This window comes from Genypterus blacodes, unplaced genomic scaffold (assembly GCF_046128005.1).
Source record: "Genypterus blacodes isolate CSIRO-AG114 ecotype Tasmania unplaced genomic scaffold, CSIRO-AGI_Gbla_v1 ptg000330l_1, whole genome shotgun sequence".
NCBI lineage: Eukaryota > Metazoa > Chordata > Actinopteri > Ophidiiformes > Ophidiidae > Genypterus > Genypterus blacodes.
The window spans coordinates 403,479-426,606 of record NW_027467115.1 but is presented as its reverse complement, the minus strand read 5'-3'; the positions used below and the strand labels follow the sequence as shown (position 1 = coordinate 426,606).

At 46.5% G+C, this 23,128-nt stretch overlaps 1 protein-coding gene across 1 annotated transcript; it reads left to right on the top strand.

Annotated features, from left to right (window-relative positions):
• Positions 1-27: 27 nt before the first annotated feature.
• brip1 (BRCA1 interacting helicase 1) lies at positions 28-23,128 on the top strand. Its single transcript, XM_076137645.1, has 20 exons — positions 28-242; positions 626-740; positions 831-942; positions 1,036-1,230; positions 1,351-1,499; positions 1,981-2,118; positions 5,861-6,112; positions 7,494-7,715; positions 7,931-8,130; positions 8,337-8,469; positions 8,680-8,816; positions 8,925-9,102; positions 9,324-9,464; positions 9,681-9,842; positions 16,873-17,032; positions 17,201-17,322; positions 20,250-20,362; positions 20,444-20,526; positions 20,742-20,993; positions 21,841-23,128. Exons 2-20 carry the CDS (start codon positions 648-650, stop codon positions 22,659-22,661), a joined length of 3,663 nt encoding a protein of 1,220 aa, XP_075993760.1. The 5' UTR covers positions 28-242; positions 626-647; the 3' UTR covers positions 22,662-23,128.

Sequence of the window (23,128 nt, the reverse complement as noted above, 5' to 3'; positions counted from 1 at the left end):
ATTTCGTTTAGTTGTAGATGGCGGGAAGGGAAATGAACACACAGCAGCCTGAGTAGCTAATAGCCGCACTGTATTTACACCAAAACAGCCGCTTTCATCGCATTTCTGTTCGTTTTATACTAACTTAGAATTGGAGCTTGTACTGTAGTGAAGAATGAACGTGTCGCCGGCTCCAAACTGTTTGTCATATTCGTCAGTGAACAGAAATTAACAAGTAGGCTACCAGGATCCCCTGCATCCAGGTAGGTGACAGGTCAGGCAGGCTAATGTTGCTAACACACTGTGATTGGTTTAGGTTTGAACTATTAAGTCAAAGTGTGTATGTTATGGTACGAAATGAAGCTACAATCTGTGTTCGCTAGTGAGCAATGAAGGTCGGTAGGGCATTCTGAGCCTGACGCGTTAGACTTACTCACTTCAACTGTCATGAATTAGAGAAACAAACTGGAATCTGTTTCTGATGGGACACCTTTATGTTAGAACCTTTAGCATGAGGCTCAGTACTTCTCAATCAATGGTGTCATGTTGTGTCGTGTGAGTGTAGGTAGCTGACAGGGCTTTGCTCACACTGGTCAGAATATGTGTCAATGATAAGGAATTGATCAGTTTGTTGTTGTTTACATAGTGTGAAGCAGAGACGGACCAACATGGCTGCTTCCTCTCTGGAGTACACCATTGGAGGGGTGAAGATCCTGTTCCCATGCAAGGCCTATCCATCCCAGCTGGCCATGATGAATTCTGTGAGCAAACACTGTCATACCCACGTAGACTGTAAGTCATGTGTTCACTAAATGAAATGAAAATATAACTACACTACACTTTCTCCGTAGATTGTACGAGGGCTAAACAACGGGCAGCACTGTTTGCTTGAGAGTCCTACAGGAAGTGGAAAGAGCTTGGCCTTGCTGTGCTCGGCTCTGGCCTGGCAGCAGGCTCAGCGCGGTAAGTCTCTACGGATTTAAGCCTGCTCATTTTGTCACACATACAAGAAGAAATCTTTCTGATACATTTACTCCTTGTGTTGTGTGATTATAGTTAAACAGGAACAAGGGGGAAGCTCTCATGAGGCCAAGAGCCAGTCAGATGACAAAACCTCCCCCTGTCAGTGTGTGTGTCACTGCAAAAAGGGGAGTCCCTCAGCCTCAGCCTCAGCCTCAGCCAAACCTGCAGTCATCGACCTCACTGAGTCGCCCCTCAAAGAGGCCGCACAGCCTCCAGTGCCTGAAACGTGTAAGTTTCTTTCACTTGGACCTCTATAAACTGGTTGCAAGTAGTATTGATAATATCACATAACCATGTACAGAATGTAATCCCAGCCTTTGTGTGTGTGTTGTAACTGCTGTGTTTCAGCCCCGTTATCAGAGGAGTTTCAGCCTAAGAGGACGTCAATCTCCGCTCGTCTGTCTGAAAGATTTAAGTCTGCTTTCGGCTTTGACAAAGAGAAACACAACGACTTCCAGCCAGACAGGAAACGCATTCGTGTTTCACCTACGGAGCCGGTACGTTTATACTCTTACTCTTATTGTTGATTAAGTGAAATAGGACATAATCTATACAAATAAGCACAAGGGATGTTCTGATACAGATACCAGTACTCATCACTCATATTTAGACCAGCTGATACTGACTGAGCCTGATTGAGGGGTTTTGATTTTGTCAGGCCAGTATACACAAACAAGGCTGAGGTCAGATGAGCCTCCTTCATAGTCCGGGCCCCCGGTACCTCAGTAAGGATTAGGACAACATATACATACTGCAGCAGCATCAATACAACAACACATTACAATGTAGCTATAAATGTTACACAATATAAAACAAATCCTCCACTCTGTGTCTTCAGATTTTGCCTTTGATGGTTAGAGCAACATGTCAATAACAAAAGGTTTATTAATGTCATCACTCCATTATTTAGTTCTTTAATGGGTCTCTTGTCTTCTAGTTTACACTGTAATAACTGTAAGTAATGTTTGTGTTCTTCAGAGCTGCAAACGGCAGCGACAGGAGAAAGGAGTGGACTTCATGGACGATGAGCCAAACCTGGAGGATGAGCACTCGCTACCTGACAGTCAGAACTGGGAGTCACACAGCCAGACAGCCGGGGCCTCATCACCATGCTGCGTGAGTGCGCACTACACACACATATGATGGCACTACAGCCAAGAGCACGGCTGTTATGTGATCAACAGAATGGCTGTGATTTAGCCACGTTCAACCATGAAACACCATTTAAGGTGTTACCACTAAGTCGCCAGTAGATGGCAGCAGAGGCTAAGGAGCGTACAGCCAAGCTTTAAACCAACACACTAACAACCTTTGGATCTGGATCAATACAATCTGGATCTGATGGTTAGTAAATTTCTTTCAATGGAATTATATCAAGACAAATTTAGATGAGATTATTTATCTCTCACATTTGCTTATTTGAAAAACACATGCAGTCTTTGATGCCACTGACTTGTGACTTCCCTTGGATTTGAGATTAGAAATTATACAATTACGTAAAAACAATAGGTCTTGTCATCGTATTGATATTTGAATTAAATGGTTTGTAAAGTTAAAAAGCCCCATAGTTCAGTTCAAGGTTCAGTGTTTGTGATCTGGATTACACTTGTCAGACTTGATTTGGGATTCAAACTGGAGGCCTGATTGCATTACGTGTGTGTGTGTGTGTGTGTGTGTGTGTGTGTGTGTGTGTGTGTGTGTGTGTGTGTGTGTGTGTGTGTGTGTGTGTGTGTGTGTGTGTGTGTGTGTGTGTGTGTGTGTGTGTGTGTGTGTGTGTGTGTGTGTGTGTGTGTGTGTGTGTGTGTGTGTGTGTGTGTGTGTGTGTGTGTGTGTGTACGTGCAAAATATCCTGCATGAGCTCAGTGCTGTTGACAAAATCAAGCAAAACTACAGTATCAATTAACACCACACTGTGGAAGTTATCAAGCTGCTGTGCTGATGAATCAACCACGTTCATTAGTTTTGTCCCAAAGACGAACAGCTTATCCACATTCATGATACAAGCTCAGCCATGCTGGGGCAATCTTCACAAGCAGTTCAACTGTCCATCCAAAATTGTGTGTGTGTGGTGTGCTACAGGTGTGTGTCGTGGATTTGGAGCTGTGGATGTTGAGAGGTGGAAAAAGAGGAGGAGGGAAAGTGAAGTTGAAAAAGTGCTGGGGTCTCTGGTTTCCCCACAGCTACATGACCCGAGCTCTTTTGTCCCCTGAGCGCTGACTGACTGCCTGAATGGGGCCTTTTGAAGCAAGCTCCAGTTTTAATTAAGAGGGTTTGCCTCGCTTGGGCTGCTGATCTGTGAAAGCCACGGGGATAAATATTGAATGGGGTTCACCCGCTGGTTACTCTGCCTGAGGGATAAACAGGTGCTTCAGCGGGGCAGACATTCGCCAGGGCCCCTTACCTACGCACCGTGGTTATAAGGCAGGAGGGGAGTGTCCAGTGTCCTGTCTTGCGAAGTATTGGCTATTGGAGCCCACCCTAATTGGAATGCATTCCGAGCCTTTGAAAGCTGTGGAATGAGGAGCAAATTGGCTTCCAGCGACAGGCGCCAGTGATACCTTAGTGATCCACTGCCTGTGGCCCTGCGCTGCCCTCTGATTGGCCTCCAGGAGTGTGAGATTTCCATCTCTCAGGTGTTGGCATGAGAGAGCAGCAGCACCAGCACAGGCCTCCATGTGAATGTGTCTGAAGGTGTTCTATAGATTGAGATTGAACAGTGAAACGGCTCACACACACACTGACAAAACTATAATGAAGCTAAACTCTATGATTGAGACGCAGCAAAGTGACTTATTGTTTGATATAGTTATGCCTTCTTATTGGTAGAAGGTGTCAGTGAGTTCTCAGGCTGCAGGGGGCTTCATCCCCACGCCTGTCGCCCACACCTGTCAGCCACAGGGGACTCTAACGACTGTAACAACGTCGTTCCATCAGTCAGGAGGACTAATCTGGAGTATCAATGACCCTGATTATGACTAATCAGGACCCTGACAACCACTCCACACAGGTTTAATCCTGGAAATCCCCACCAGTCAGTCAGAAGTGAAGAAGCCCCTCGGATGAGAGGAGAAATGTCTTCCAGGCTTTACCAGCACGTCCAGTTGCCTGAAACTGGCTTGAGACCTTGCTGGTCTGGCCTCTCAGGAGCGGGGCAGGTAAGAGGATACCCTTGTGTCAGCTGTTTCCTGCTGCAGCTTTTGACAAGGGCTTCTATTCATCAGCGAGCCGTTAGACCTCCTCCTCCTCCTCCCCCACCTGTGATGAATAAGTAATAATTGTCCATCTTGGGGCAGGATATTTGGATGGCTCTATTTAATGTGGCAGTAGTAGGAAAGGTGATCGGGCCCAGAGCCCAGGCTGTGGAGCGTGACTGTTCCAGAGCAGAGAGGTAACATGAACTGGTGTTGGGGCCCGACAGCACCTCTGTTTGTTTTTCACAGCGGCTCAGAGCTCCTTATCTCTCTTAACTCTGAGGGACAGACTCTAAGGGCTCTCTCTGCCCCTGCACTCCATCACACATTGTAATATTTGAGGGGCAAACACGCTGAGAGAATCTGAGCTGCCAGGAAACCTGAGCTCCTCATCTGTCATCAGAAGATCCACATCCTGAGCTGGGATGCATGACAGCACACAGCGTTTGGGCTCATTGGTAAAGGATTTTTAAACGTTCAAATAAAGACATTGTTCCTATTCTTTCACAGATACGTAGTGGATATGTGAAGATGTATTGTAGTGTTTGATTTATGCTTATGTGAGGCGAAGACGGAAGAGGAAATCAAGTCAAATAATAAATGAATGGTAATAGTAATGGTGATAGTTTGATGTAGGTTGGTAGTTAGATGCTGGGGCAGTGGCCGGTGGCCCACAGTCCGGGAGCTAGATGGCAGGTGGGAGGTGGGAGCCCCATGTGAGGACAGGGGGTCATGGATTCAGACTCCTCTCAGTCTGCACCTTCTTTACTGTGAAGGTGCAGACTGTACTTCATATTTACTTTCATTTCATTAAAAGTAAATATGCGAAAACCATTTCTGACTCAGGGGGTGAGGTCATTGTGTCTGATCCAAATGTTTTCCAAATGATTGTTCACCTCTGTTTGCCTGCTTGTGGGAAACAGTTTCATGTTTTTGTACAAAAGTTGCACATAGTCTAGATGTTTTACTGTGTATTCATATGATTGTTTACTTAACTGTCTCCAGTTCTGTTACAGTTGGCCAGTTGTTGCCACATCTTGTCCTTTAGAAGCCAGAGATGATGATGATGATGAAGCATGTGAGTCATTGACTGGTTGGGAAGTGCGGCACTTAAAAGGCTCAAACACAGGGAGGATCACTTTCACAAGCGTCGCCGGCTACACTTCACCTACGAGCGGCTTAAAAAAAGAATCTGCCACGTCACCGGGCAGCCAATTATGAAGCAGCTAGATTTTCTCAGCCTGAACAATGGCAGCCTATCAGGTTTCAGAGCGAGAGAAGGTCACCTGGTGAGGAGTGACAGGAGCCCTTATGTATGGATACAAATTCTTTATGCTTCTTCGTGTGTTTGTCAGAAAAGCTATTCAGCCTCTGCATAATAGAGACGACTCGTAGCCTCTGGGATCAGAATACAGCACGGAGACAAACGGCCTCACGTGGTCACAATGTGAGGAGAAGTGAACGCAAAGACCAAGTGGGGGTTTTACAGATGATGATTAGAAAGTTGTAGATTTTGAGTTCTTCACTGAACAGAGTCAAGATAATAAACAGCTGTCAGTCATCAAGTTAATGTCATTGACCTGTTTTGCTCACAGACCCATGGCGTACTGTAAACTCTGAGATGTTGGACCCTAACTGTCCTCTTCCTCCTCCCCTCTTCCATCTAGTCCTCTGAGCCCTGCTCCCTGTGCCCGTGTGCCTCAGCCAAGGACAACGTGAAGAAGAAGATCCCAAAGATTTTCTTTGGCACTCGCACACACAAGCAGATCACTCAGATCACCCACGAGCTGAAGAGAACCGTTTACTCCGGCGTGCCGATGACCATCCTGTCCAGCAGAGACCACACCTGTGTCAACCCCAGCGTGGCGCCGCACGCCAACCGCAACGAACGCTGCAAAGAACTGCTGGAGGGCAAAAATGTGAGTAAGGAAAGGAGCACAGCACATATGTGGAACTTATTTGTTTCTCTAACCCTTTAGGTAAACACACTGATTGTCAATTTAAACGTGTGATCTTTGCTTCCCAGTCACATCACAAACAAATGCACACACTGAAATATTCTTTAAGCCATCAGTCACTGGAGCTGGTCGATTAAAAAAAAAATGCAAGAAATATTATTATAATTTGACCAGGATCTATTCAGTCAAATGGAATCCAATAAAGGTCAGCGTGTGTTTGACCCCTCGCCTCGTCCTTTCCCTTTGATCTAAAGCTCTCCTGCAGGTCTGTAACATAAACCTCTACTCTACTACTAAGACCAGGCAAAACTCTTTCAACAGTGAAACCTCAGAGCAACAATTATGCTGCTACAATATCCACAAGTGTTCAAGCAGGCTCTTTATGGAATACCTAAATGTCCTTCTATTGACCGGGCTTTATCTGGGGACATGAGACACTTGTAACCTCCCATACTCTCCAAAAGCTGAGGCGCCGGGAGTAATGAGGACAATCACGCTGTCACTGAAGGTGTCTGCCTCCCATGGCCGTGACATCACTTTGTCATCTGGTCTAGCCGGCCCCATCTTCATCCTGTGCTGAAGAGAGAGAGAGATAGAGAGAGAGAGAGAGAGAGAGTGTCACAGATGTTTTGTTACTTCATCACCTGAGGGGCCTGTCTGGTCACGATCACGTTACCGTGCTGTACACACACACACACACACACACACAAAAGGACCCACACACTGAAACACACACACTTTGGCTAATATAGTTTTCAGTCATACTGTAGTCAAAACACCCACCCACTGTCCATTTGACTGAGGGTGTCAGCTGTCTGCAGAGGAGGCAGAGCAGCTATTCATCCTCCCCTCCCTCCCTCTCTCCTCTTTCATTTAATAGACAGGGCTCAGTGTTAGGAAAGTGTCCAGGCTCTGAGCGTCTCAGTGTGAAGTACACCGTTTCATTCAGAGATGATTCCATTCAGAGGTTACCGAGTACAACAGGACAGTATTAGAGTGTCACCTGAAGGAGAGGAGGGTGGGACGGAGTGGCGGCTCAAGCAGGCACCTCTGCTGACAGAGTAATTGGGTCCTGGTGATATGAGATGCTGCTTCTTTAAACATGGAGTGTATTCACCACAACTCAACCACTGTAATAGGAGGAACACCTGATCTGAAGAACTGTACGTCACCTCTGCTCATACTGAGAATGACAGGGAGGGAAATAAACATCTGTCTGATATGAGAGTTCATTCACAACAAGATGCAACTCCCTTTTATAACTTTGTTTACAAGAATGAGCTAGAAGTCTGTAGACGGCTATTTACTATTCTCCACTCTCTCTCTCTCTTCTGGGTCCTAGGGCCGGTCCTGTAGCTACTACCATGGTGTCCAGAGGATGCGGGACCAGGGCACCCTACAGAAGGTCCATGGGCTCAACCAAGCGTGGGACATAGAGGACCTGACTGGACTGGGGAGACGTCTCCGCTCGTGCTCTTACTTTGCTGCTCGTGAACTCATGACGGGCGCCTCCATCATCTTCTGCCCGTACAACTACCTGCTGGACCCGCTCATCAGGGAGAGTGTGAGTGGAAGAGAAACAAAAGAATAGAAACCCAGGCCTCTCTCTCTCATAACTGACCTGTAATAACACTATTTCAGACTGTTTTTGCTTGATTAGATAGTAATAAGGTCTCAGTCTCAGTCTCTGTGATCCCTAACCTGCACCTCCTCTTAACTGAATGCATAGAAACAAAACTGATCTTCTCATCTGCCTCTGACTTCCCTCACCTTCACCAGATGGAAATCAACCTGTCAGGACAGATCTTGATATTGGATGAAGCCCACAACATAGAGGACTGTGCCAGGGAGAGTGCCAGCTACACTTTGGATCTCAAGAGTCTGCAGCTGGCCAGAGACGAGCTGGACAGCATGGTTAACAACAATATCAGACGCTCCCACCACGAGCCCCTCAGGGCCTTCTGCTACAGCCTGATCAAGTCAGTGCCTTCACTCATACATGATGTATGGACCTGTAAAGCTCTGTATTCATCTGTAAAAGGCTGAATTCAGACCTGTGGCTCATTTGCTTTGTTCTGATTCAGGGAATAATGTTCACAAACACTCCAAACTACTGCAGGTTCTTGTTAGATGCTTGTTATTATCAGCAGGATAAGTTGTGGATGTTCTTCTGTGGTTTGTCTAGCTGGATCCAAGAGAGCCAGAGCCTGCTGACTGAGCGAGGCTATGAGACTGCTTGTAAAGTCTGGAGTGGCAGAGACATCCTGGGTATCTTCCACGGCCTGGGCATCACGGCTGAGACCTTTCAGATGCTGCAGGTGTGGTAGACATCTTCATGGCTTCACCAGTAGATCGTTCAGGTCCATCCTGACTGTCCACTGTTAACCACACTATGAATTAACACTTTATGTGCTTACAGAGTGTATTTCCCAGAATCAAACAATACAGTGTTCCATGTAAAGAACACACATGGTCCTTATGATGAGCAGCCATGTTTTCTTGACACATTTCTGCTCTTACACTTACAGATGGACTTAATGGCGGTGATGGAGAAAGAGGAGCGTGTGAAGGAGGAAACGGTGCAGTTCCCCACCATCAGCTCCCCCACCTCTATGGTCCTCAAAGGTGTCTTCATGGTGCTGCACTTCCTCTACAAGGACTCCAGGTCAGAGGCCACCAAAGACTTCATCACAACACAAACCACACACAAGCATCGGTGTAGAAGATGAATGCTTCCAAGGTTTGGAGTTTAACAGCAGCTTGTTCTGTATAGGTTTGCAGACGACTACCGAGTGGCTCTACAGAGGAGCTACGCCTGGACCAACCAGGCGCCCCCTGACGTCCCTGACTCTCAGGGCTTCCTTGTGCGTCAGCGTCCCCGACATCGCCAGAGTGCACGAGTCAAGGCTGAAGTCCTGACGCTGAGCTTCTGGTGTCTCAACCCTGCTGTGGTGAGAGGTTAGGGGCTGCAGACCCTGACAGGGGGAGGAGATCAATCAGTCTCTGTCCCAGCATCACTGGACTGAGCACATAATACTGTACACACACATACACACACTCTAGAGTCATTATGGAACCCTTTGTATCAAGTATTCTGACATTTCCCATTTCCTATTCCCCTTTGTTCATCTCTGTGTGTTTGTGTGTGTGTGTGTGTGTGTGTGTCTCCCAGTCTTTCTCTGACTTGAGTGGCGCGGTCCACAGCGTCGTGCTGACATCAGGAACTCTGTCACCCATGGGCTCCTTCTCCTCAGAACTGGGGGTGAACTTCTCCATCCAGCTAGAAGCAAATCACGTCATCAACAAATCCCAGGTCAGTCGTCTTCAGCACATCACCCTGGAAACACTGCAGCAGGTAGCATTATCACATTAGTTAGAGATAAGAGACAGTAGCTGGAGTTAGATGAGATAGATAGAGAGATAGATGTCCTAATGTTTAAAGTCAGGCTATGAATGAAGACCTGTGTTTGTTTCAATTTGTCCAAATCGGTTCAGATGAATTGAAACACTACTAACCCCCTCCCTGCAGGTGTGGGTGGGCACCATCGGCTCAGGACCCCAGGGCAGGAAGCTTCTTGCCACCTTCCAGCACACTGAGACCTTCACCTTCCAGGATGAGGCCGGGGCCTTGCTGCTGCACATCTCCCAGACGGTTGCCAAGGGCGTCCTCTGCTTCCTGCCCTCCTATAAGGTAAACAAACTGGAAACTGAAACTGGAATCACTCTGGATTTATCTTCTGTTGTTGGGAGTTATGAATAGATGTCCCTAAGTCTCTCTACATACCTTGTTAGATGTTGTGTGTTCTCTTTGATCCTGCTGTTGCCTTTTCCTCATTTTTCCACTGGGAGGAGTTGGAGACCACACATTGAGTCAGCACCGGTGTGATTCATGTCAAAGTGGCGGTTAAACAGACAAACGCTCCACCATGTCTTCATGTGCACAGCACACTTGTGTATGAATGTGAAACCTAACATTCCATCTTCTTTCCAATGACGTCATGCATGTTAGGAAGTATAGGAGTCATTTCTCATCATTAACCTTGACACAATGACCGTTGCTCCAAATCTGACGGTCGTTTCCTGGACAACACTTGAGTCTTAAAACCATACAGTGGATTCCAATAGATGTCACCCCCGGTAACCAGCTGTTGGTGGTGTCATCTGCTTCAGAGGCTCATTACTAATCAATAGAGCTACTTGTCAGGAGGTTGTTGTCGTCCTCACAGAGCTCCAGTGTCTCCTCTTACACTTAATGAGGCCACTTCTCAGAACAAACACACACTTTCTCCCTCAGTCTTTGTAAGGCATTTTTGGTTATAAATAAATCATTTGCATTCCACATGTCAGTGCTTGGTCATGTGACAGGTTGGCTCAATTGGTGACAAATATGTTTTTAAACTTGTCTTTTCAGTCATAGGATCTCGCTATAAAACACAGAACAAACAAACCACAGAGTTCCTGAGCCCACGTGAAGCTGGTCCAAGTTAAGAGCATCAATTATGATCATTTGATGAATAAGTATCAATGAATGTGACTTGAATTGAAGTGGCAGTGCAGTTACAGAGTCGGGGTCAGAAGCCTCACAGCCTGGGGGAGGAAGCCGTTAAGCAGCCTGGTGGGTTTGGGTTTAAGGCTCCTGGATCTGTTGCCTGATGGTGGATGGATGATGATTCAAAGTGTTTACGGAAAAGGTGTGAAGGCTCTCTGACAGTGTTGGTTGCCCTGCTCTGGCATCGGCTCTAGAAGAGGTCCTGGACGGAGGGGAGGCAGACTCCAATGATGCTCTCTGTCGCTCTCACTCTCCTCTGCTGGGCCTTTGTGTCTGAGATATGTCAGCTGAAGGAGCAGGTTGAAATGCCTCTGTAGAATGAACAGAGGATGCTGCTGGGCCTGGATCTCTGCTGGGCCCGTCTCATGATCTCACCGGTGTGCTTAGAGCAGGTGAGCTCATCAGAGATCTGCACTCTGAGGGACAGGACTTTCTCCACTCCCGCCACAGTGGAGCCTCTGATGCAGAGGGGTGTGTGTGTGTGGGGGTGTGTGTGTGTGCGCGTGCTCAGTGGTGATCAGCGCCTTGCTTTTGTCGACATTGAGCAGCAGATTGTTGTCTCTGCACCGGCTTGACCTTCTCCCTGTACATTGATTCTTCATTTCCGTGATTGACCCCAGGGGCCACGCCGGATGGGGAAGAGCCGTAAATAGACTGAAGAGCAGTGGTGTGTGCAGTTAGTTTGATTATGGCGCCCATGGTAACCAATGTGACCGTTCACACCAGATCCCTCTCCTGATCAGCAGCCATCGTTTCAATGCCTGGTCTATTTAAACTATATGTTGCTATGAGTTGATCATCATTGCCTCCATCCATGTTTATGTACTCACTGTTTCTATACAGTGTGTACATGTGTGTGTGTATACTGATATCAGAAAGACCAAAGGCATAAGACACTGAGATGTTGGACCTGCTGGTTGATCATACTGTGTGACCTCGCTCTTCTAGATATGTAAACATGTTATAGAGGCAAATCTGTTCAACCAGGGGAAATCATTTAATCCTTAAAATTGAATAATCCTCACCAACCAAAATAATATTTTGCAGCAGAGCTTCTATTTCCGTGTTAATCATATTGAACCTTAAAGACGTTCATAGATGAGATCTTAGTGAATTATCTGTTACATTACACTGTGTCATCATTTGATGACCAAGTTTCTTTCAAAGCATTTATCCTTTCTGATCGGACACAAATAAAATGTCCTCATTGGTGATTAGGCTGCGGGTAAAGTCACTTTTCAATTTATATTTATTTGTTTTGTTTTGTTTTGTTTTGTTTCTATCTGCTTGCTCTCCGTTGCATCAGCTGGTGACTCACATCCAAACTGTACAGGAAGCTTAGATTCTGTCTTGTTGATCTCTCCGGTCGTCCTTCTTTCCTTTATGAGCTGTGGAAAGTTATTTTATGTTTATTTTCCTGATAAGCCTGTCGGAGTCTTCTGTCTCTCTCTCTCTGCAGAGACATCAATATTTCATCTGCAGTCGGTGGGCTCTTAAAGACGAGGAGGAGGGAATATGAAGGTCTGAGCTTTTCATTGGAGCCCCTGGAGGCTTTATTGGTGCCGATGAGTCCTGTCTGCCAGTGACAAGTGTGTGTGTTTATGTGTGTGTATGTGTGTAACACAGGGAATCGATCAATCAGACATCCCTCTTTAGTCTGTCTAGGTGATGAGCTATCCCCGGTGCACAGCTGGACCTGTGAGAGACAACAATAGACGGCCATTAATAGCAGAGTTACTGTCTTTAAAGAAGGGAAAATAATGCTACTAACTACAAAGACAAACTTTTCTTCTTGGCCTCTCTCCCATCCACAGTTATTTCTTTTCACTTCTGCAGTTTAAACGTCTTAATGGCTTTGCTGTAGCCGTAGTTCCAGAGTGTTTCCTTGTCTCGTGGCTGCTATGAGCCTGAGTTTGTAGTTTGGGGTCTTTGGCTCACAGTTGCATAAATATATGTTTTTAAGATACAGTGACTCACCGATACAACTTGGGAACACACACACACACACACACACACACACACACACACACACACACACACACACACACACACACACACACACACACACACACACACACACACACACACACACACCACACCAGTCCAGACAGCCTCCCTCCACTGACTCTGTGGTTTTGTAGCACTTTAGCCTGAACAGCCCCCCAGTTAATGCCCCATTAAAGCACTGCAGGGCTGTCGTCTGGTCCCAGCCGCTCCAGTCCTCTGTAGGAGGGGCGCTGCTGCTGGGGCTGGGGGGGTTTCAGAGGTGAAAAGATGGTGGGGAATACAAGATGCTTTTAAAGTAGCTAGAGATAAGGGCCATTAGGGGCGATGTCGCCTCGCTGTCTGTGTGAAGACGCATCCAGTGCTGGCGCCTGGGGTCTGGACCATGTGTGTGTCAGATCAAAGTCAGATCAGACTCCAGGGTGAGGAGAACAGGATACACTGATCACAGCACCTTAGAGGTATCTGAAGAGGGGAGAGGGACGCATGGACCGTATGTACACTCACACTACACATGTACACTCACACACAGGAGCTGAGTGTTTACCTGTTCAGGACACGGGTCGTTTTACACGGCAGAGGCATTTTAGATACAGTACATACTCTGTCAGATTGTTTTGGTAAAGCTGAAAGAAATGGATGTGTGTGTGTGTGTGTGTTGGATGTCCTTTGACTGTAGAGCAAACAGCCAATACCTGATGGAACAGAATACAACACTGATGGTCCAATACTTCTTTTTGGATAACGTGCAGAGTCTAAAAAGTCATCATTGCAATATATTGAGTTTCTATGAATATGGTATAATAAAGAAAGGAGTCATTGAAGGTATAGCCTTATTAGAAATAGAGTAATCTCAGTTAGAATATCTACATCCCATAATGACCACCAGCAACCAGCAACGGCAAATCATATCTCCACTTATCTGATCCCATTTCCACATTCCTTGATTGTTTTTCTTCACAGTGTAGATGAATATTTGATGATAAATCTGCATAATGTAAACTGGCCCCATCTGGGTCCCTGAGCTGTTTGGGACAAACACGTCTGTCATCATGGCAGCTCTGGATCTGACTGCTGCTTCTCTTCTGGACGGCAGACTTAAACAGGAAGTGGTGTGGGTGCGTGAGCTCTTCTCTGGGCAGCAGGTTGTGTTTTTACAGCATTGTGTTGTCGCCCGCAGTGTGGCCTGGGACATAAAGAGCAGACGGCCGGGGACAAGTAGGCAGGCCAGAGGTGGCAGGTGGCCGGTGGCTCTTTGCCACTTGGTCTTGGCGTGATGGTTGCTGTGATATTTTGGGGGCTGAATAATTTACACGGCAACAACACGTCTCCTCTCACCGCGGAGAAATGCAGCTCCCGGCTCCATGTTTCATTAATGCCGTCGCCTCCAATCCCCCTCCATAATTCAGCGGGCACTGGAGGTGCTGTGATGTGTCGCCGCACAGCTCCCTGACACCGGGGACACGGAGGGAGACTCAGATAGGCCGGATGCACAGGAGGCGTAAGATGGAGAGATAGCAGGGAGGAAGAGAAAGGAAGTGTAAAAGTGCCAGAAAGACCACAGTTCACTGCTTCTAGCTGCTTGTCTCACCGCCCCGTCCCAGCGGACACTAAGATTTGGCCCACTTAACAATGTCACTGGCACAGACTGGGCTCTCACCAGCCGGCTCAGAGAGGACAATGAATTATTTACATTTAGTTTTGTTTGTTATAAGAAGGCTAAATACTTCTGAATGCTTCTTCTTCTTCTGCTTTTACATTTACATCTGACCCAGACTCAGAGTAAGACAGGTCAAGGTCTCCTGTTTGTCTCAGAGATGAACTGAACTGCTCTTTTGTATGTGTGTGTCTGTGTGTGTGTGTACGTGTGTGGTTGTGTGTACACACGTGTGTGCACACTTGTGCGTGTGAGAAGTTGAGCCTGTAGATTGACATTTCACACTACACTGCAGCCGGTCTCAGCTCTCCGTCTCAACAGCAGGTCTCTGTCGGAGGACGGCTCTGAATTAATCATGAACGTCTCTGCTGGACTCAAGCTGGTTGTAAAATAGCATTTACAAAAACTAAACATTTCATTCTCATCTTTGTCTTTAATGACTTTATGTGAACCTGCATGAGATTCATTTTGCCCTTCTCCTCTTTTTAATGTTCTCTTATCTGAAACACATTCTCGTCTCCCCGCCACTAGGTGACCTCATTTACTGTCAAATAGAGTGTGTGTGTGTCTGTGTGTGTGTGTGTGTGTCTGTGAAGGAAATTCCTTTGTGTGCATGGGGACATCAAAGCCTTGTTTTTGTTTGTTTCATCCTTCCATAAATAAATCTGGGTATTATGGGGTGAAAATTGCTCTTAAAAAATTCCAGTGAGTGTTGTTGTGTTCCTCCTTTGTCGACTCTTTGTCTTATGTGTGTTTATTTAACCAGGCTGCAGTTTGTTACTTCATTGGATTGCTTTGTGTCATTATTCTCTTTTCCCTGTTGAGGTGCAGTTTGTTGTATTTTGTTACGGTCTGTCTTCATTTGTTTAGAGAGAGAAAACTGTTATTGTCATTAATTAAATAAGGACGGTGGATTAGATCAGACGGACTTTATTGATCCATTGGAAGGAAATTCTTTTGTTTCAGCAGCAGCAGCATCGCCTTCTGAGACTGTGTGTGTGTGTGTGTGTGTGTGTGTGTGTGTGTGTGTGTGTGTGTGTGTGTGTGTGTGTGTGTGTGTGTGTGTGTGTGTGTGTGTGTGTGTGTGTGTGTGTGTGTGTGTGTGTGTGTGTGTGTGTGTGTGTGTGTGTGTGTGTGTGTGTGTGTGTGTGTGTGTGTTACTGGGCTGTAGAAATAAAGCTGACCAAATATTTAAATAATTACAGATTATTATCTAGGACATTTACTGAACAACTCTGCAAGATAGCTAATTTATTTGTAGAAGAATAAGATCTATAGATAAATTAAATAAATCTAAATATAGTATTTATTTGTAGATTAATACAGTGTATTTATATGAAGCTATGGATACACACTGTTTATTTATATTGATATACTTTATGTTCTAAACATATTAAAAAGACAAATATAGATACTGTAGATATTATACCTGTAATATTTGTAATAATGTAAAATGATAGAATAGTTGCTGCTCCTCTGCTCTCTAAGCTGCTCTACCTGTGACCTTTGACCCTAATTCTCTCTGAATGTGAGCCTTTACACACAGACGCTTCTCTTTGTGGCGTCGGCTCCATTCCATGTGTGTCCTGTCACATAATTGCTGTTTTGTTTAGTAGTTGATCTGCCTGAAGTGTATGGTCTGAATTATGCATCTCTCACTCACGACTGAACTGGAAGCAGGAGTTGGAAGCGCAGGGTTCCTTGACGACGTAACGTTACATCTTTAGTGAACACGTCATGGTTTATTGATGCAGCGTCCTGGCCTCTCCTGCTTGATGTGGCACCAACCTGATGAAACGCAGCCTATGCTTCATTTCACCACTGAGAGGAAGCTGAACTGGCATGCAAGAGACGGGCAATGCCTCCATACAATCAGCCTGGGCTCTCACACACACACACACACACACACACCAGATTAGATCTATGTTTAGATCTGTAACATGTTTTGATTAACACTCTTTAGCTATTTGTGTCGGTAATCAGAACACATTCAGAGTTGTTGACAGTAGGTGACTGAAGCGATCTTCCAGCTTGGACACTTTTAACCTTTTGAGAAGTTTCCTGCTGACTGTAAGAAGAACCTGACCCCTCTGACACGTTTCCACGCCAGTGAAGCCGCTCTGTGGTTGTGAAGCTCTGCTTATTCAAGGATATGATCCCGACAGTAGAGACACGAGTGGGGCGACACTGGGATGAGGGCTTTTACATCCGTGTGTCTCTCCTGAGAGCGGCTGACCTTTTGCTCTAGAAGGAGTCCAGCAGCAGGGATTTTATTACAGACAGGATTCAAACACTTGAGCTTTCTGCCAAGTGCAGGAAAGGAAAGAACTCCTAAATAAGAGAGGAGCCAAAGGAGTGGAGGAGTGGAGGAATGCTGCTTGTTCACACAGACAATATTTACATTACCACCAGATTCCCTGCCTTACAGCTCGATGTAGGTTTAATATGTAACATGATCATTTTAGTAAGTGCCTCATATCCCCTCTGTGATTGATCATTGATCTTATTCAGATGCTGGATAAATTGCGAGATCGATGGACGAACACCGGCCTCTGGGAGAAGCTGGAGGAACTGAAGACTGTGATCACAGAGCCCCGTGGAGGGGGGAAGGGGGACTTTGATGAGCTGCTCCAGACTTATTATGATGCTATCAGACTCTGTGGAGAAAGAGGTGAGACGGTCACACTGCACACAGACTCCAAACTAAGATCTGAGCTGTTGCCTCATTCATCTCTCCCTGCTCTCTGTCTCAGCTGATGCTGTGCCTTGTATACTCAGTTCCAACGACTTGATTAACAATCTTTCTATGCCTTTTCCTCTTGGTATGTGTGTGTTATAGATGGAGCGTTGCTGATAGCCGTCTGCAGAGGCAAAGTGAGTGAGGGCCTGGACTTTACTGATGACAATGCCCGGGCCGTGGTCACCATCGGCATTCCTTTCCCCAACATCAAAGACCTGCAGGTATTAGTTCTCTTCTTCTTCTTTGTCTATTCGTTTCTCTCCCCCCCTGTCTAATGTCTTCCACCCATTGGACCAACAGATCCAGCAGAGCCGTGACAGTTAGTGTACCTCTGACCACTGAGTGTCCCTTTGCCTTACACTTCTACGCACGAGCAGTGAACATGCGTTTGTTCTTTTAAGAGGACACTTTGAAGCCTCTGAAGTCATTCCACGGTTCACTCAGACAGCAGCAGCTCCCCACTGCTAGGATAAGAGGTGTAAAGCTCAGCATCTCTCCATGCCTGCACTCCCAGACAGCATCACTCCTGGACTCTCTGGTGTCGGCACACAGCAGGGCCTTTTACTGGGACAGAGATCAAAGGTTGAACTCTAAACTCTGTCCAAGGTGGGATTATATTTAGGCTGAGTTTCTCCTCTGGCAGGTTTACAGAGAGCGCTCACGTCCCTGCGTGAGTCAGTCAAACAAAATGTGGATTTAACGAGCAATAAAAAGACACTTACAGCTGATAAGGCCTCTCTCTTGGCCTGAATGAAGGCTCAGCCAACCTCTTAACACACACACACACACACACAGCCTCTCTCTTTGTCTTTACACATTATTAAAGACAGCCTTTATAGAGCTTTTTATTTGGGGGTTTGTGAGCAGGAGAGAGATCGGTTTGGAGGAACATCCAGGACATCACACTGTTCATGTGGTGATGTCATCAGCCACTGGAGGAACTCTATAGAATAGAATAGAATATGAACACTGGTACTGTCCAGCTTTAGAGACGTGGACGTTGTTATTTGTTTGTTGGGTCGCCGATGACCCAGAACTTCACCTCAAGTGGTTCTGCAGGTCCAATCCCAATGTGACAAATGTCCCATAGGCCCTTGGTCACTCTGTCACTTCATGTAGCTTAGCCTGATCACACAGGAGGGAGAGGATAAGTGCCACATCAACATGCACAAAGTGTAACACCAGCCTGAAGGTGTGTGTTGCCAGGTGAGATTGAGATGAAGTCGTTTGCAGACAAAGAGACGGTCTGCTCCTCTGAAGAAAGATCTGTGTGTGTGTGTGTGTGTGTGTGTGTGTGTGTGTACGGTCTCCAAACAAACATTACAAAGGAAGGACGTCTGCAGGTCAGATTTTAGTTTAACCACATTATAAATAATTAATGCAGGAAACGGGGGAACTCCTGTCTCTGCCACTGTAAGAGTTTAAATCTACTTTATCTCAAATTCAAATGCTACAAATCATCAACTATCTTTATTTCAGGCAATATAGAATAACAACTTAAAGATTGATTTTGTGTGTGTGTGTGTGTGTGTGTGTGTGTGTGTGTGTGTGTGTGTGTGTGTGTGTGTGTGTGTGTGTGTGTGTGTGTGTGTGTGTGTGTGTGTGTGTGTGTGTGTGTGTGTGTGTGTGTGTGTGTGTGTGTGTGTGTCACTTCAGCCACATAAGACAGATGAAGCGCTCAGCAATCTCAGTGACAGGCACAAGATGTCCCAGACTGCCAGGGGCCTGTATGCTGACACTGACAGCACACACACACACACACAGAGCTCAGGCAGATGCGCTCAGTTGCTCATCATGCCTTGTTGTCAGATATCTGTGTGTAGGGGTAAACAGGTAGCGGTGGCGGGCGGGGCCACGCCCCTGATGCTTGACATTTTAAGTGACGGCCTCCAGCTCCTGCTTTCTTGCACATTTTAGGGATTTGCTAGAAGCCAGAATTGGCTTTTTCACATATGCAACCTGTCAAGTCACATTGAAAGTTGACTCGGTACAGAGCGGCGACGCAACAGCTCGGATGTTCAAGCAGACGGTGGTTACATTAGGATGACACCGGCAGCTGGAGGCCAGTGGCCTTTCTGTTCAGTCTGAGGCTCCTCTCAGCGCTCTGCTGGCTCACAGACTGATGAGGTCTCACCATGGCGTCCTCAGCATTTCCTGTCTTTATGCCCTGGCTGTTTGTCTCCTGTTTTAGAGGCTTTACACAAACCCAGGCCTGTATATAGAGTCTTATAGTGCCGTCCCTCTGGTCTCTGTCACATTCCTTACACAGTGGTTTGTATCTCTGGTCTCTCCTCAGAGCGCTGGATTAGTCATACTCCAGGTTCCAGGTGACATTTAGGATTCTCAGTGTCTGTGCTGTGGTTGTGTACACAGATGTGTGTGTGTGTGTGTGGGGGCAGGCTGCACCTGTCAGCGCCCTGAGTGAGATGACTGTGGGCGAGCACACGGTCCCTGTCATAAGCAGTTAGAGCTCCGTTCACCGGCCCGCCTGCCTGCACCACGGCCCGTCAGACACCAGCTGAACTTTTCACTTGTCAATTCTGAAAGGTTAGCGCCAAAACCAGCGGTGACAGATGCAAATAGATGGAGGCTCTTCTGGCGTTCTGGGTCCGCGTCTCCACTCTGTCTCTTTTTTCTTATTAGCCCCTTTGTTACCTTTTCAGAACACGTCTGTCTATGAGGGCAGGTGAGAGACAACCCTCCACTTGAGGGAGGTATTAGCTTGGGTTTGGGTTCATTGCTTTTTAGTTATCAACATCATAACCTAACATAACCCAGTTAACACTCGATGTTGTCCACAGCTTGGGTTATTGTTTACCTGGACTTGTTTTTAGTTTAGGACTGTTGTTGTTGTTGTTGTTGTCCTAGTTACTGCCTGTCAGATTCTTCTTCTCTGGGAGTTAATCACCCAGCTTCCTTCATGACTTTGAGGTCTTTTACTTATGTTTAATTTGACCTGGGACAGTGTGGGGTTCTCCAGGGACAGGAGGAGGAAGATGCTGGAACAAAACCTCACATCATCTCTGACTCCTGAAGCTGGAGAAGAAGCTGTAGAATTCTATAAACTGGAGGAATACACTTAACATCCTGTCATTGTGTATCTGTATCTGTATCTGTGCTGACTGACCTTTTCTGTCTGGACACTCAGGTCCAGCTGAAGATGAAGTACAACGACCTGCATTGCAAAGCCAGAGGTCTCCTCCCAGGCAACCGCTGGTATGAGATCCAGGCCTACAGAGCTCTGAACCAGGCCCTGGGGAGGTGAGCCTGTCTTCTGACACACCACTCACATTTCCCTGCCTCATTTTGTTGTGCTTAATCCTTTAAAATGTTATCTTCCAGGTGTATCCGCCACAAGAATGACTGGGGAGCCCTCATCCTGGTAGATGACCGCTACAGGAACAACCCTAATAAATACACAGCAGGTAACACGCACACACACGCACACACACACACACACACACACACACACACACACACACACACACACACACACACACACACACACACACACACACACACACACACACACACACACACCACGACCTCACTAACTCTCTGAGCTTGGACACTAGATGGCAATAGTTATCCATGTAAAAGTCTTCAGCAGCGGTTGTGTGTGTGATGTGTGTCTCTGTAGGTCTGTCTAAGTGGGTCCGCCAGCTGGTCCAGCATCACGACACCTTCAACAACGCCATGCAGTCCCTGTCAGCGTTCTCCACGCTGCAGCAGAAGTTGGATGAGTCCAACAACCACGCCAGCAGCCAGGTCCCGACCGTGTCTCCTCCTGCCTGTCACCTGTCTGACTCTGTGAAGAAGCTGAGTGTTCCTCTGCACTCACAGCCTCAGGTAGACTGGAGCCCCAGGCAGGCGTCAGCCCAGGAAACAGCAGGTTAGTTACATGAACGGGGTCTAGAGGTTACACAGACACACATGTAGTGATGTAAGCTGATAACACGTCTAAACCAGAGCCCAAAGTATTTGTTTGTGGAATGAGTCTCACCTCAATCCTCTACAATTTAATAGAATGATGTCATAGTTTTAGTCCTATTAAATGTTTTCCTCATCAATTTTCAAACGTTTCCAATAACACCAAAGTAAAGGTGAGCTTCATGTGTGTGTAGAAGGATGTGTTACCATGACATCACTTATAAGCTCACATGTGAAGGTGACACGTCTGCACATTGCTTTGGTGAGCAGCCTTTAGGTTTAGGGTCAACTCAAGGTTGAGCTGCTGGCACGGTTGTGTTTGGTGTGGTGGACGGGGCGGGAGGGCGGGGCCACATTAGTCTGTGGTTCCAGAGGGGCGGGGCCGGGGGGGTGGGGGGGGTCACAGTCTGCCTCATTACTGTGGGCTCTTCTGCGTGCCTGAGTGGCGCTGGAGCGAGCTGATGAGCTGATGTTGGACTGTTGCTTTTAATTAAATCCACTTGACCTTTGTTTGTGTTATATTGAGCGTAAACCTGCCTTTATATTATCTCCAACCATCATGGAGGTTTGTTTACACGGCAACTTTGAGTGTTGGGGTTCAGATTTAAAGGAAATTGGATGAAAATGAGTCCAGGAACAAATGAGTCGAATTTATGGTTCCATTAGAAATTCATATCTAATTTAAATATGATATACAGAACATAAGGATTGGATTAAGTTTTCTCTACTGTTTTTCATTCTAAAGTAACCAGCCTAAGTGCTCTGCATCTCTCATAGTCACATGTATGTAATATGTCTCCCTGCTGCAGGCTCTGTGAAGGCGACCCAATCTTCCTCCCTCCTCTCCCTCATCGCCCTGCGGAAGAGAAGAGTTCCTCCTCAGCCTCTCTATCCACTCTTCTCTCCCCCACCCACACACACACACAGTAAGCCCATCTTTAAGTCAAAGGGGCCCAGTGATGTCAGCCCTCACCTCCAGACCCCCGAGGAGACTCAGCAGAGCTCCAGTCCACACACAGGTAGGGATGAGTCTCCTCTCCATCCAGGCTCTGTGGAGGCTTCTAACGGAACCACAGTGACACCAAACAAGCTGCTTCCTGAATCTGTGACTCCCAAAAACAAAGGTTCACCGTCCTCAGCAGACAATGAACCTCTGCCCCTGTCTGATGATGAAGAAGAGGACCAGACAGTCTTCTTCACACCAGAACTCTTTGAGGATGAGGAATGTGTAGGTGGCCCACAGGAAGAGAGGAACACCACGGCCCAGGCCCGGGTGGAGAACCCCGTCTGGCTCTCAGAGGAACAGGGCCAGACACCGGACCTTAATGGACCCAAGATGAACGATACTGTCACCGATCTGAACCAGAACTCCAGGAGTGATGGACAGGAGAACTGTAACGTTCAGTCCAAAGTGTTCCCTCATGGACAGAATGAAGGAGTCAAAGCTGAGGAGGCAGTACAGGAGGCAGTACAGGAGGCAGTACAGGAGGCAGTACAGGAGGCAGTACAGGAGGCAGTACAGCTGGACAGCCCGAGTCCCAGAGTCAGTAAACCTCGCAGACTCTCCAGGTCCAGACAGAAAACCTCCACATGTCAATCAGGTAAACTCACAGCCTGGTTCCAGAAATAATGTCAAAGGAGCTTTATGTCCTAAAATCACAAATTCATATTTACATTCATATTTACCATGTTGTGTAAACTGTATTTTAAAGTCAAACACGTTTCCCATCTGTCTGAAGCCTGATCTGATATAAACGAGGCTTCGGCTGCTTCAGCCTGCGTCTCTGATTGGCTGTGACAGCTCGTCTCATTAAGGTCATTAAGACGAACGCACTAAACAACATTATTCAGATTATGGCGTTGACTTTAATGTGCTTTAGTACAAATATGAATGAATCCAACACTACAGCTTTAGTTTAAAGTGAGAGAACGCACCTCAGGGATCTGGTTAATGATGTTTACAGACTATAAAATGAATGTAAATGTGCTTTTCTTCACACTCGTGCTCTTTTAGTTCACAGTTAAAGTCTATATTGAGCGTCTTTGGATGTTTTTATCGTTGTTCTTCTGTACTTCCCGTCTTTATTTGAGCTTTAA